The following is a 15,458-nucleotide window of genomic DNA, read 5'->3' on the forward strand; positions in this document are numbered from 1 at the left end:
CTTGTTGTAGAAAATACATTTTCTGGGAAAGCTAGATACATTCTTATTAAGGGGAGTTTGACCTACAGAAAAGACAAGAAAGATATGGCTCACAGGTGTGCAGGAATATCCCCATTCGTACTTAGTCTGTACGAGTGTGCCTACATTTTGTGTTATGCCTGTGAACATCAATGGTCTAAGTAATCTAAGGATGTGAAAAAGCAATCATGGGATGGCTGGAAGAAAAAACATCTATAGTGATTCTAGTTGTTTAAATGGGCTCCCTTTCAATTATTGCAACTTTGTTACACCTCTGCGGCTCTTAAAGGGATTACAATCCTGTCTAGCAAAAGGTTCATGGGCAGCATAGTTAAATCACTGACGGATAAAGTTGGGAGATTGTTGATTCTGGAAACTCTAATCGCTAAAATAGATCAGATATCAAATACACTTGATTTTCTGTATGGGTAAATTATGGACTAGGTAGACCTCAACTCCAAACTCTCTCTCCAGCTCGCTCATTTTTTAAAAATGCATCAAAATTGGAAGCAATTTCAGTCTTTGGAGCTGAATCTTAATCACCCAGGGGGCATACATTAGTATACTAATACACTGAAGAATGAGCTGGGTTTAATCAATCCTTGGTAAGCAGTGGAAGTGGTCCTATTGTTGGTCTTAGCCAGGATGTGGTCATTTTTAAGTGTTCGAGTTTAATGTAGTTTCAGTAGGTTTTTTGATAAGAAGGAAAAGTATTTGGGTGGTGTATTGGTAATAAAGATACGTGTACACACTTTTGTTTGGGCTATTCATAGTTTAGTAGAACAGGTTTAATTGTAATGTGGTGAAAAGTGATTTTATAGATAGTACATCCCTGGTCACATCTCCAGATCCACCAAAAATAAAACATCTTTTACATTAGCCAGGTCCACTGCCAAGCTCTAAAACCAGAGGCTATGTCCTTGGATAATTAGATAAGTGGTGAGTAAGAGTTGTAACTGCACTCGCTGGTTGCCTAATACAGGACAATTGTATTGAATTTTTGAAACGTGGACACAGCGCTGGCAAAAGCACTTGTGGATTAACTGATCTCCCATTCAAATAAGGGGGAGTGAAGTTCATCCTCAGTGCTAAGTTTGCATCTGGGTATGATTCAAACTTGGCTGCAAAACCCACTTACCGTGTGAAGTCAGTGGCAGACGTTGCTGCAGGAAAATATCTCTTTTTCAGACTTGACTAGTGTTCTCTGATTAATATCATTCAAATTCTGTTTGTTTTTTTTGTTTTTGTTTTTTGCATATGGGGCTTTCATTTAGGTACTTGTTTGTGGTGACTTAACAAGCATGCTTGTTACAAATAACCCGTGCCTACATGATGCTGTGTGGTTGCCTTCCTTCCATGGACTGATTCCAGTAGTCCATCTAAGATTTTCATTCATCTTGTGAGTTGTGTGTACTACATTTAGAATACTCTCCGTAAATCGGATTGATCTTTTGTATTGCTCATTTTTTTTTCAGGACTTGCAAGATCCAACGTGGAAACAGTGGAGAGAATTTCTTGTCAAGTATTCCTTCCTGCCCTACCAGTTGATTGCAGAGTTTGCGTGGGATTGGCTGGAAGTGCACTATTGGACATCAAGATTCATCATTGTTAATGCCATGTTGCTTTCAGTCCTGGAGCTCTTTTCCTTTTGGAGATTGTGGTCACGACGTGAACTGAAGTGAGTTCTATATTTATTTCTCTTTATTTAAAACTGAAAATATGTTCCTAGTACCAGTGAGTGCAAATAAAGCAGACTTTGAATATAATGTTATCTGGTCTTGAATAACTGAATACATAAATTACCTGTATATCCATTTAGTCCTAGTTGGCAGGCATGGGTACAGGAAGGATGGTTGTTGAAAGATGAGAACATTCATAACACTATAATAATCATAATGCTCACCGTGAACCTAAACATTCATTTTGAATATGTAAAGTGTGAACTGAACTTGTTTTGTTTGGCATGCATTCCAAAGAGTTTGACCCATTATCTGAGCCTCTTTCCTAAGTACTTTTGTATATTTTTACCCTGGCCCAGCAGGGATCTTTACTGGGCATGTAGAAGGGTTATTTGTCTGGTATCTCAGCTTTTCTGCAACTGCCAGATCAGCGCTCCCTTTTCAAGTCCCCTACTGTAAATAGGTTTCTCAAAGGTGTTCTGCATATGTTTCCACCAGTTCTCCTCATTATGTCTCCGTAGAACCTAAACTTGACACATACGTTTTTGATGCATGCTTCCTTAGAACCGCTGCTTAACTGTCCTCACCATAAATATGGCCTTTTTGGTGGCAATTACATCTGCCTGGAGCGTCAGTGAATTACAGGCTCTGTCATCCCAGCCTCCGTATATTTCCATCTAGTCAGACAAACTGGTCCTTTGTATTTGAGCATACTTCTTGCAGAAGGTGATAACCCTATTCTATGTAGGCCAGACCATAAACATTCCTACTTTTACCATCCATCTCATCCCTCTAAAGAAGAGGAGAGACACCACCACCTGGACCACAAAAAGAGCATTGCTGGTTTACCTTGACCGCACAAAAGAATTCCAGGTGGACGATCAACTCCTCAAGGGATATGCACTCTGCATTAAAATATGCTATGCACTGGCAAAGAAGCAACCCCGGGGGACTTGCGGGCTCATTCCACCAGAAACCAAGACTGCGACCACTGAGTTAGCATATGGAGTCCCGGTCTTGGACTTCTGCCAAGCTGCAACGTGGGCTTCTCTGCACACATTTACTAAGCCCTGCTGCCTGGACAGTCACGTCCATGGGGAAGGGCATGTTGTCAGTTAAGTCCTGCAGGACTTCTTGTCCTGAATCTGTTTCGCATACCCAACCCGGGAATGTATTGCTTGGGTATGTGTTCTTAAGTAAGAAATCTGCAGCTATAGCCTCTATCAGATGAATAAGTTACCTTCGGTAACACCGTATCTGGTGGAAACTCTATCTAGCTGCAGATTACGTACCGACCCACTTATCGTCCTTGCTCTGCAAATGGGTATTAGGTGCAAGGTTGTTACCTTTTTCAGGGCTCTCGCTTCAAACACGCTTCTGGCATGGAAAGTTGTGAAACAAAACTGTCAGTGTGCTGCGGTGGTGTCTATATAGGCACCACGAATGTCCCTTCCAGCGCAGACAACGACACACGGACCCAAGCAATGCCACCTACTCTCGCGCAGACGTACTGCTACAAAAATGTCCAGATTCAGTCTAATGGTTTGGGATCATTCTAAAGTAACAAATCTGTGGCCAGATAGAGTCTTTATCAGATAAGGTGTTACTGAAGGTAAGTAAATTGTTCTTCTCTTGTAAGCTAGATCTGTTCTTCAATAACACCTTTATTTTACTTATCAAGCCAGTGCTAAGAATCCTTGCAGATAAGCACTGTATAAAATAAAGATAAAATGATCTAATATAACAAGTTTCAGGCTTTCTCAGAGGATAAGCCTTAATTAGAAATGTCATTCTGAATTATGGGCCTTAACCATTGTTACTATAAAGACATAATAAGCAAACATTGAGTATAGATGTTTTAAAGCAGATGGCAGTCTTAATAGAGACCGCTGTCTGCTATGTTTCAAAGCAGCTTTAAACTACTGCAGTGAAAGATCCACTAACTTCTGTTGCCATCTCATCTGTTTGTATGCCATGACTCCACAAACAAGGGTCAAATGATACCCAAATTAAGTGTAGTTAGAAAGCTAATTGACTGCATATACTTTGCCTACAAAAACACAGGCAACAACAAGGGGCTGCTGTACTAGGTTACAAGGTATTGATATGGTGGCTGACATTGAACCCTTTGACGGTTACCACTGCCCTTAACTTGATCGGGAGAAGGATACACTGGTCAAACTACCCAGAAAAAATATTCACAATCAAAAACACCTCTAGCCTTCCCTCCAAGTGTTTGCGTGATACACCTTAAAAGGTGCAATACAGGAGAAAATAAGATATTCAGTTAATGAAAATAGTCCTATTGTACTGGTATCTCTAATAGATTCAGATGTCAACCAAACTACCTTCCAAAAGGGGTCATTAGATTGTTGATTTATGTTCCTAGAATGTGACTAAAATATTGGACAGAGTTGGTACTAGAGTACCTGGCAGAATATAATGAATGCTCACAGTCTGAAATAGGTTTTAGTGTGCTTGTCTCTTTTTTATTATTTTTTTTAGTTTCAATTTTAATGAGTAATCTGAATTCTGATCTAGTGGATATTCTAGTAAACATCCGAACCTTTGAAATATAAGAGCTGAGCACAAGATAGACACATACATCATATGTATTTCCTGTGTTAACTGTCCTACGGACACTCTTAGGAATTCCTGTTCCTGTGGAAATATCCATCCAAGGGTGGCTTGTGTCCTGCTCCTAAAAAAGCCATGTGCAAGTCTTTTCACGTTGCTTTACTTATATCGGGAACATCCCATAAATCTGGAAAATAGGGTTCTTAATAGAGTTACTTACCAAATGAAGAGTGTTAAGTTTGAACTACACATCAGTCACATAACTGATAAGTATTTGTTTACGTTAGATGATAGTTTATTAAATCTAACCTTTTCGTTTAGTTTGGTGAGGTTGTGTTTTCTCTTTCTTGAAAAATAATTCATTTTCTGGGAAGCTCTGTAAAAAATGTCATTTATGAGACCAGTTAAGGATTAAACAAACACCTTATTCTCTGCTGCAGATTAAGCAGCACAATTCCTCCAGTTGAAAGCTTGCTCCAGGTTGCACGTGACTATGTAAGACAAAATGTCTCCATGAATAGTTTAGGTTCCTATCTGCAGCCCATAGTGCTCATCTTTCTATAGGTCATAATGGACCATAGGACCCAACTGATAGGGGACTAGGAAGATGGTGAGATTTCAAACACACGGAGCACTGACTTTTTGACTGAACAGTTAAAAACTGTTCAAAGCCATCCCGTTTCAATAACTCTTCAAGAAATTACAGGGATCGCGTCTCACTTTGCTCACACTCCCTCCCACTGCTTTTGTATATAATCCTAAATTGTTTAATATCCCTCTATCAAATACAAATCTTTTGCTTTGTAATTTAGAAATACAGTTACTTAGTCCAGGGAAAGCAGCTAAAACTTCAATGTAATCTTTGACACTTCTTTGACATTCGAGGCTCAGTTGCTCAGCCATTTACTTGTCTTCATCTGATCAGGACACTCAGGAACATTTTTCTTTTCATCCCCATTGAAATGCGCCACTAGGTGGCCATTGCTTTACTGCAATGCCCTTTATTTGAACATTAGTGACTCCCTGTTGAACTGATTACAAGTGGTAGAGAATGCGGCTGCTTGTCTGATTCTTAAATACGTAAACGTGTTTCTGTTAGAAAGGGTATTCACTTGTTACATTGGCTTCCTGTCAATAAACTGGTTGTGTTGAAGGCTTTATGCCTAGTCTTTTGAACCCTTCACCGTAAAGATTCTAAACATCTCTCTGCATATTAACTGGTATGTTCTATGCAGGCCTCTCAGATCTTCTTTAGACAGGAAAGTCATCATTCCTAGGTTTCGCAAGGTCCGATGGGGGTGGCTGTTCCATTTTCTAGGGTAATGGCTGTTATGGAACACTTTTTCTGCTCACGTTGCTAAGCTTAGATACCCTCTGGTTTAATACGCTTTATAAATGTATTTTTCATTTCATTTCAGTTTATTGCAGTTTCTGTAATGTCCCACATTCAGTATAAGGTTGAAGCACATATCTTGATAATAATATGCCAAGTGACCCCTAAGTAGAGAATGTCCATTTCACAGTTTTCCAACTGCAGACATTAGCTCTCAGATCTTGCTTGCTGGGCAGGAGTGTACTGTGTGGTCAAACGTGTCATGCTTTAGCCTGCATTTTTATTTGGAATGTGAACAACAACAAAATACACAATAGTGGACTCTGTATGCCACTATATAAAACTGGCACAATTGGTAGTTAGATTAGAAGATAGTTTTCTAAATCATTGAAAGGTGGTCAACACTGCATTTGGTTTTGTTGCAACTCAAGATAAAAAAAAAGGCAAATCACCACACATCAGACTAGGGACAGAAAGTGGGTGATTTTTATAATCTGGTCGAATTCATTTCTGTACACTTTTGTTCTTCTTATATGTGTTGGTACTCAAGCATCAGAGCCATCTGTCCACAGAGTTCCTTATAGCTTCAGTGTGGCTATGGCACTATATCTGCTTCAGAGCCACTCCCTTTTGACAACATTTGATATTATTGCCCCTTTTAAGCAGTCATCAAGACCCAGAGTAGATGTCACTCGCCACGGTACTCTGTAGAGGTAGGAGTGGAGAAATGATCTTGTAAGAAGGTGGCACCATACTAAGTCACACTGACAAACATATAAATCAGTGCTTACTAATTACCATAAGGAACATTAAATTAGCTAGTAAAACTCACTTCATTAAACATATTGATCACGCAGGCAATTCAACCAGAGAATTATTCAAAGTACTCAACAAGTTTGTTAAGCCTCGTGCCTGCTCTCACACCATCCCTGCATCACAAGTAATATGCAGTTCCCTTGCCGACCTCTTTTAGGTGATTTAGATATAATATATGTCAGAACTTTTCTGATCATCCTAGACAGTCCAGTGATCTATCTACCTGTAACTCGCTCTCTCCAAATAGTGTCTGTAGTTTAAGTAGGTTGAACTTTTTACCCTTGATCAAATCCAGGAGACACTTGAGAAAGCCAAATTAGGCTCTCCATCAGATCTGTGCCCTCCAAGGATTGTAGCCAGTCTATCAAACTTGATTACACCACTGTAAGCACGCTTTGCAATCTGTCAGTAGATACTTAATAGTTTATTTAGCTTCGAAAGCTGCCAGGTCTTCCCAGAATATTAAAAATCCAATTTCGACCCTAGGATTTTATCCAATTATCACCCTATTTTGTTGCTGCCACTCCTTTGAAGGATGCCGGAAGGCCTAATTAATCAACAACTCTCAGCTTACCTAGAGAAGTATAAGATCCTGGATCCTTCACTATCCGGATTCAGAGACTTCCACAGTACGAAGACTGAATTGATGGCAGTCACAGACTCCATAATGCTTTCTCTGGATGCAGGCATTCTATCCATGCTAGTCCTGCTTGACCTATCAGCAGTTTTTTTGACTCAGTCCCACATGGTATGCTGATTTACAGCCTGCATGCTGTAGGCATCTTTGGGAAAGCTCTTCAGTGGTTCGCAGACTTCCTGGCAAATCAAACACAGACAATTTCACTTGGTTCTTTTAAGTCACGCCCAATGCTGATTTTAAAAAAAGGGGGTCACCCAGGGCTCTTCCTAAAACCATACATGCTCAGATTGTTAAAGCATATGGATTTAAAATATTGTACGCTGACAACATCCAGCTGTCATCTCATTCGGGAAATTATCTTGATGCAGTTAAAGCTTGCTTCTCCAAGTGTATGAGAGATTGCTGCCTGGATGACGGCGGAACTGTTTGCAATTAAATGGTGATTAAGTGGAGATTATGCTGTTTGGTAAAGCCCAACGGCTATGGTCTCCTCACTGGTGGCAGACAGTATAAAATCTTGGGATTGAACTGGATCAATCTCGATCTATGAAAGATCATGTCACATTCACCTGTGGTACCTTCTTTGCTACAAACTGCGGAAAGCATCTCCATCTTCTTCCCTCCTCAGCTAGGAAAACATTAGTACAAGCGCTGATTATTAGCAGGTTAGATTATGGAAACGTCTATTAGCATCAGCTAGTGAAACACTTGTGTCCAAGTTGCAAGTACTACAAAATACTGCTGCAGGACTTGTTAACAATCGTCTTTTCCTCACCTCTACTGTGTGCGCCTCGTACTGGCTGCCAATCAGGAAAAGGTCAGTTTTCAAGCTCTGCTGCACCACTCATAAGGCCAGAATGGGAAAGGGCCCAAATTACTTGCAGAAGAAGATTATCTACTGTTGTCCTTTCAGAAACCGTAGTTCTAAGGACAAGGACTTTCTTAATGTTCCCCGTATTAGTTTGGCTAAATACGGTGGTAGGTCTATTTCCTATCTCGCTCCCTCATACTGGAACAACCTTCCATATCATATCCGTTCCAGTACAGATCATGCCATATTTTAAAAACTCCTAAAGAGAAGGCTTTTTTAAGTCAAATGATGTCCCTGCACCTAGTTAAGCGCTGAGATACTCCTACGGGTGTGAGTTGTAGCACTACAGCAAGTTACGTTAACAAAACAGAAATTGGTGAATCGCATGAATAGCTAATGAATTGCCTAACAATTCTCTCCTAGCTGAGAGGTATATTCATCATAACCCATTATATGTCAGTTTGATTGCATGTTTCTCACGAGTGATAGTTTTATTGCATCATGAAGTAGTAGAGGTGCATAGTCCTAATTAGGGCATCCTTAAGAAAGCGCCTGAGAACCAATTTTCCTCACTTAAACAAGTCTTCATAATGTGACCCTAGCAAAGTGTGTTTTCCGCTTCTTTGGGACTAAATGGTGGTGTTTGGGGGTCGAAGGAATTTCTAGGCAACAGATATTTTCAAACTCAAAAAAAGACACTGGGAAACGTTTGTATGACTTCCTTATTTGTACTTCATAGCCATCTCAGTAGCTACATGGAAGGGGATTTTTCATCCCCTCACCAATCCTTTAATTGAAGATCAGTAGGTGGACATGATCTGGCAAGTGGAAACACTGATTACTGTGCTGGTATGCTCCCATGACCAAACCTATATGCTGACCTTCAGAGATTACACAAGAGGATGGCATGGGATTGCGGGTTCCACCATAAATTCCCATCACACCCATAAGCTAGAGGGCCGGAACAGCGTTTGTCTTCATATTGAAAAGAATTATTAGTGTAAGGTTTGCTTCAATAAATAGACCTGAATGTGCTGAATGCCTTTGTATTGGTACATAGCAAGGGATGGGAAGCATACATTTTTCAAGGACTAATAGCAAATGTTTGTTCAACCACCAGCACTCGAGCAGAGGAGAAGTAATGTTAGCAAGATAGCTTAACAACGTACAAACTACAAATTATTTCCATGAAGTTTCACAAGACCGGTTAATTAAACACTTAACCCTTCTTCACACTAGAGCTTGTATATTATTCTTATACTAACCAAAGTATTATCCTCATGGCGTTCTTTGTTAATCCCCTTCCTATCAAAGGATTCCTACATGCCTTGAATATACTTTAGGTTTATTGTGGAGCGTTACTTTTAACATTGTTCACCAACAGCCACCTGTGATGTACTATTTAGCATGCATTTTACAGAGCGAGAACAAATTAACTTCCTTTCACAAAATCACAGTTTCATGAGTATTGGCAGTTTTCTAGTCTGGATTACAATGACAAAATCAACGAGCAATAAAAAATCCATTTTGGTTTTCATTTGTATTTGCTAAACATAATCTTAACAAAGATAAAAGTACCAAAACAAAAAAAACTGATGTGCTTACAAGACTAAGCAAAAAAAATATTTTGATAATTTAGTTTAATAATGGTTTAAGTCTAATTGTGTATTTTGTTTGTTTTTTTGTTTTACTTTTGTTAGAACTCTTCCTCGAAGAATGTGGAGCCATTTCTGGAAAGTATCGACTCAAGGACTATTTGTTGCTATTTTTTGGCCTGTTATTCCTCAGTTCGTCTGCAATTGTTTGTTCTATTGGGCGGTGTACTTCAATCCAATCATCAATATTGATTTAGTAGTTAAAGAAGTACGGCAATTGGAAACACAAGTGCAATGAGTGAAAACATAGCATTTCAGAAGGTTTCTGGTACCTAAACTTCTTAAGTCATATCACTGAAGTATCAAATGGACTAAAATACTTTGTATGGAAGTGGAATGGGTATTTCAATAGCCCTCTTAAATAGTCATTTTCCTTTAATGAGACGTTGGTTTGAGTGTAGTTTTCCAATGTTAGCTAGCCATGAAAGAGTGGATGCTGCAACATAAAGCAGAGGTTCTGTTTCACTGCCTTTCGTGTTATTCTTTATGGAAAACCAAACCTAGAACCTTTTGAATTAAATCTAGGGACCGGTCTGATGTGCTTTTGGGTATTTAAAGGAAAGGTGCTGTAAAGCTTTCATAATGCAGATAATAAGAATTGTACCTTTAGCATACATCTAGGTAATATAAGCCCAGGTGAGGGTTTACTTTCTGTTTTGTGATTGTATTTGATTACGGAATTGTCTTGTTTTCCCCACAAATACCTTAAATGTGAGCATGTTGAATGTTAGCACCCAGTAAGCTGAAATTAAGAATGATCCCTGTGGCAATAATTACTTTTACTGTGCTAGAAGGATATCATGTACATTTGTCAGTATCATTATAATGTATTTCGAATATAGGATAAGACCCTTTGGTGGATCCCTGTGCATAACGGTGTTATTCCAATAAGCACTAACATTAGTGCTTGCCTATTAATTACACTTTGTCCGACCCTGTGCTTGCAGCTTTACAATAACAAAGCTTATACAGGAATCCCTCCTGAGGTTAGGATTTCCCTTAAAGATATCTGAATTAATTTTCAAACCTACCGTTCTGCTGAAATTCTTTTGAGTTAATACACAAAATGAAATCATTTTGCATGGTTTAAAACTGATGATGGCCTTCTGAAGCCTTAACATGTTTAGGTTTTCTGGGTGGTAACCAAGGGATTGATGGTGAATTGGTTTTGATATAGAACACAGCACCTGCTTTTGAGTCAAATGGGCAATTGATTTGAATGAAAGCGCTTCCTGACTTCCGAAACCTTACACTTGGAAAGACTATTGGTGATTCCTTTACATTTCATTTCATGTTAGTTTTAAATCACACTGCAAATCACATAAATAGTGTAATATACTGAATAATTGTTATTCTGATAGTAGGCACTTATTTAAGAGACATGTTCTTCAGATGTTTTGTGATCTCTTGACGGTGTGCATTGACATTTTACCAGACTTTAAAGCTGGACAGAAAGTACTCCACACTGCAGAGTAGTTTAGTTAAAAGAAAACTGTGCTCTTTCTGTGCACAGTGTGCTAGTTCACCAAAAGCTTCTCTTCAATTAATTAATTTGTCATTTTTATACAGTTAATCAAAATATGAATGCAGATCTATATTTTCTTTCCTTAATATTTAGTATCAGGCTAAACAAATGTAAATAATACCATAGATGCAGAATTTTACCAAGTAATGCCTGATCAGAAAGGAAGTGCCCCAACCAGGACTCTGAGCTGCTAATATTGAAATGGAAGTCCCTAAGCACATGCACAATTGCAGTCTAACTTGAGCATTAAGTAGTGCGGTAGTATATGAAGGCTAAGCATATTTATTCTAATGAGGACGGTCAGCAATGTTTAATCTTTTTTAGTTTGCTCACTTTACTCATGCTTATATATTGAGAAATTGCATACATCTGATGATGAGTGATTTATTTGATTTATTTTCTGCTGTAAAAGACTTGCACTACTGTCTGTGATGCAAGTAATGAGAGATTTCTGTCCCGGCTATCTCAGACATGATTTTCAAGCAAATTGGGTTTGCTTTGGGAGTGAGGGTGGGGTAATGCAGAAGTGCATTACATTTAATATTGTTTTTTCTTTGTTACTTGCCTTTGTTTACCATTTGTATTATTCTAGTAATGTGAACATTAGATTTGCAAATGAAGCTTTTTTTAAAATGTACTTAAGACAAATTAAAATTTTGATTGTATTTTGTTAAATGGTTGGTCTTCTTCTAGATTATGTATATGTCTGTTCTTCAAACCAAATTGCCACTTTACACAAATGTTTTGTGGCATTTGAAATACGGATTGCAGTTCCATGGACAGACTTTTTTGATGCCTTGGTTAAGTAAGCAACTATTTTTCTGTGTTTCATACAAACCATGTGAAATTCCTTTTACAACATCAGTGTATTGTATTCATTACCTTGGCCCCTTAAAAGAAACTGAAGATTGTTGGTCAAAGAGTGACATGCTATAAATGTTTTTTTGGTCAAAACAATATATTAATTAATGCTATAGTCAAGCCTCAAAATTATTATTGTAAACGGTTTGATTTAGAGCCACTAAAACCCAATGTATACTTTATATATAACAGATCAACCATATACTAGGTTGGTTAAGTATTATTAACTTGATGTATTACTTTTCTTTGAACAGCAGTCAGATGGAATGTCCAGAAATGTCAACAGAATACCCAGTAACCTAGCATTTTCCCACTTCAGAAGTATATCTGATAGAGACATCTAGTTGCAGATTCATTTCCTTAGAATTTTACCCAGGCATCACTCTGGATCCAAAGAATTTTCTCGGGCAGTACCTGTGCACACTGTTAGGTGGTTCATCCGGCACCACATCCGTCATGGGTATTGGCTGCACCCAATATGACGTTGCGGGTCCTATATAGGTGCCTCCCTGGCGTGTTGACATCAGTTTGTTTTCTTTCGGCACCAGCTGGCACTATTCTGAAAAGAGCTACTCAGCCATTTTTTGACTGACCTTTTTTGGCTTTTTGTCAACGTTTTTTCAAGCTGTTAACTCCTGGTGCACCAAGAGATGTCATCAGAGAAGACTGGGTTCAAGCCCTGCGCGTCCTATCATCGGGCAATGTCTGTTTCGGATCTGCACCTCGTGTGTCTGTCATGTGTGGCGCGTGCCCAGGACCCAAAGTCATGCTCCCAAGTATCGGGCCATGCATCTGAATGCTTTGAGAGAGTAGTCTCTAAAGCTGATGGCGGCCGACGCTTGACTCTGCGCAAGGCATGGTTGAAAGAAAGGCATTGGAATCAGTTGTTAAGCCCCCTCATGTCGTCCAACTCCAAGTCCTCTGGTCGATCGTATAAGTGGAGGCACCAGAAGAATTTGAAGAAAGCAAAATCTTCTTTGACTTCCCCTCCTCCATCGGCTGACAAGACGAAGGAGTGGGAGTATCGGTGTTCTAGGCGTCCCTCTGCAGAGCCTGCTTCTGGGCTGACTTCGTGCTTCCCTGAGTTTCTGGGAGCCAGAGCAACCCCGGCCCAACTAAGAGTTCTATAAGGCCATGCACCTCATTTTTGGGCAGTCAGACACCGCTGGTGTGCCTTTGGGCCCCATGGAGTCAGAAGGGGCCCGTTGGGGTTCCGTGCCGGTGGCTTAGGCTCCGAAGGGCACCCATGGATCCATGCTTGGAAGCGGGATGGCAACGGTCCTCCCAACTTTGCCTTCCCTGACGCCAACACTCCCGGAGCCAACCGTGCCCCTGGGTGTCACCGTTCCCAATATTATTGCTGACTCAGACACTGGGCTGGATAGGTGTCGTGTGGCACCGACTCTGGCACTGACAGGAGCCATGCCTCCTATGTCAGATTTTGAGCCTTTTTCCTGTGGGCTAGGTTCTAGTGAGGAATGGGAGGGGGTCGCTGGACCCTTTGAAATACCAGCTCCAAGATCCTATGAATTGGCGTATGGACTTGGGTGAAACCAGTGCACTGGATACCTCCCCAGATACTAGCATGCTTTCTCCCCTACCATGGCTATGGAGGAGAAAGCTTCCTATTCTGTGTTGGTGTGCAGATCAGATGAGGTCCTGGACCTTGGGTTGCCTTCCGTGGCAGTCAGGTCTAACCTCCTGACAGAGGTGCTTCAACCAGGAGCTTCATCTTCTGAACCCCTGCTCCCCATCAATGAAGCCCCTACAGATGTCCCACTCTGTACCTGGTCCAAAACCAGCACAGTGCCTTCTGTGAACAGGACAGTTGCCCACCATTGTCGCCCTGCTCCGGGTAACTTTCCTTACGCAACACCCCACCCCTGAGAGCTTGGTTATCCAAGCCTCCACCTCCCATGGCGCGTTCCCTTCCGCACCCCCAGATAAATAATCCAAGAGTCTGAATGCACTTGTGAAGAATATATTTTCTTCCGCCAGTCTGGCATTGCAATCTGCGAACACCACATGCCTTTTGCTCAGTTAATCCCACACACTGTGGGAAACGGTTGTGCAAGTGCTGCCAAAGGTTCTGGATAAGGCCCGGGCTGTACTTTACCAAGCAGTTGCCGATGGGAGAGATGCAGCAAATTTCACGATCCGATGTGAACTGGACACGCTGACTCACTAAGCATAGTGGTTTCATCAGCAGTGGCCCTTAAGCGTCACCCCTAGTTGAGGACGTCCGGCTTTTCAGAGGATGTCCAAACCAATCTTATGGACATGCCCTTTGATGGCACCTATCTCTTCAGAGAAAAGGCAGACTGTGCATAAACACTTCATGGATTCTTGTACTATGGCTAGGTCTTTGGGCCTTGCGGCAGCCCCTCAGTCTGCTTTTCTCCCCTTTTGTGGCTACATAAGGGTTGCTCATCCGTTCCCGACCAGTCACCGTGGCATGCATGCTACCCAGCCTTTGTGTGTATGTGGATTTGGGATCCACTGACCTTGTGGATCAGGGAGCTTCCTGTCTGGCTAGACCACCACTCCTCCAACCCATCCCCGACCATCTACCTTCCTGCAGCTGCCTCCAGACTTTTCTAGTCTTACTCAAATTCACCAAGGACCAGTAGGTGGCAGACTCCGCCATCACCTGCTCCGCTCGCAGTCCATAACGTAAGACAGATGGGTTTTACAGATAGTCCGAAGGGGCTATTTCCTTCCCTTCAAGACTACACCTCCATCCATGCCACAATCCTACCATCGGATGATGGAGGATCACTTGGCGCTTCTCCAAGAGGAAGTTACTGCTGTCTTGGCCAAGGGAGCCATAGAAAGGGTTTTTGTGCCACATGTAGGTCATGATTTATTGCCGCTACTTTCTAGAACCTAAAAAGGACAAGGGCCTCCATCCTATCCTAGACCTTTGATCCCTCCCTATCTCTTCCTCAGGAAGGAGAAATCCAAAATGCTCACTGTAGCGCAGATTCTATCTGCCCTGGACCCAGGAGACTGGATGGTAGCATTGGCCTTGCAGGATGCTTATTTCCATATTCCTGTCCTGCCTGCCGTACTTGTGGTTCATCGTGGGCCATGAGCACTTTCAGTTCGCTGTGCTCCCCTTTGGCCTTACTAGCTCCCCTTGGGAGTTCACCAAAGTGATGGTGGTTGTCACACCTCATCTGCCCTGATCAGGGGTTTTAATCATCCCCTATTTCATTGACTGGATTTTGAAGACAGGATCGTCCCAGGCTCTTGTCTCTTACCTCCAGACAACGGCGGACCTCCTGCATTTGCTGGGGTTCACTATAAACTTGCTGAAGTTACACCTGACTCCGTCTCAGATGCTCCCTCTCATCTGAGCTGTTCTGGACACTGTGTTTTCAGGCTTATTCTCCAGAGTGGCGAGTTCAGGATATTCAAGCTATTATATCGCTGTATCCTGTATTTCGGTGAGAAAGACTCATGGTCTCCTGCATCCTCCAGATGGCATATGTGGGCACTGCAGTGAGAACTGTGCAAGATCTACAGTGACGGCTAAAGAAC

At 41.2% G+C, this 15,458-nt stretch overlaps 1 protein-coding gene across 5 annotated transcripts in view; it reads left to right on the forward strand.

Annotated features, from left to right (window-relative positions):
- The window catches only part of BFAR (bifunctional apoptosis regulator), a 180,710-nt gene extending 168,991 nt beyond the window's left edge, over positions 1-11,719 (forward strand). For all 5 annotated transcript variants that reach the window (XM_069210433.1, XM_069210429.1, XM_069210432.1 and 2 more), the window contains 2 exons: positions 1,494-1,696; positions 9,575-11,719. In XM_069210433.1, coding sequence (XP_069066534.1) covers positions 1,494-1,696; positions 9,575-9,767 — 396 coding nt within the window. In that variant the 3' untranslated portion in view covers positions 9,768-11,719. The remainder of the gene's footprint in view (positions 1-1,493; positions 1,697-9,574) is intronic.
- Positions 11,720-15,458: the final 3,739 nt, after the last annotated feature.

Source organism: Pleurodeles waltl, chromosome 10 (assembly GCF_031143425.1).
Source record: "Pleurodeles waltl isolate 20211129_DDA chromosome 10, aPleWal1.hap1.20221129, whole genome shotgun sequence".
In the NCBI taxonomy this organism is placed as follows: Eukaryota; Metazoa; Chordata; class Amphibia; order Caudata; family Salamandridae; genus Pleurodeles; species Pleurodeles waltl.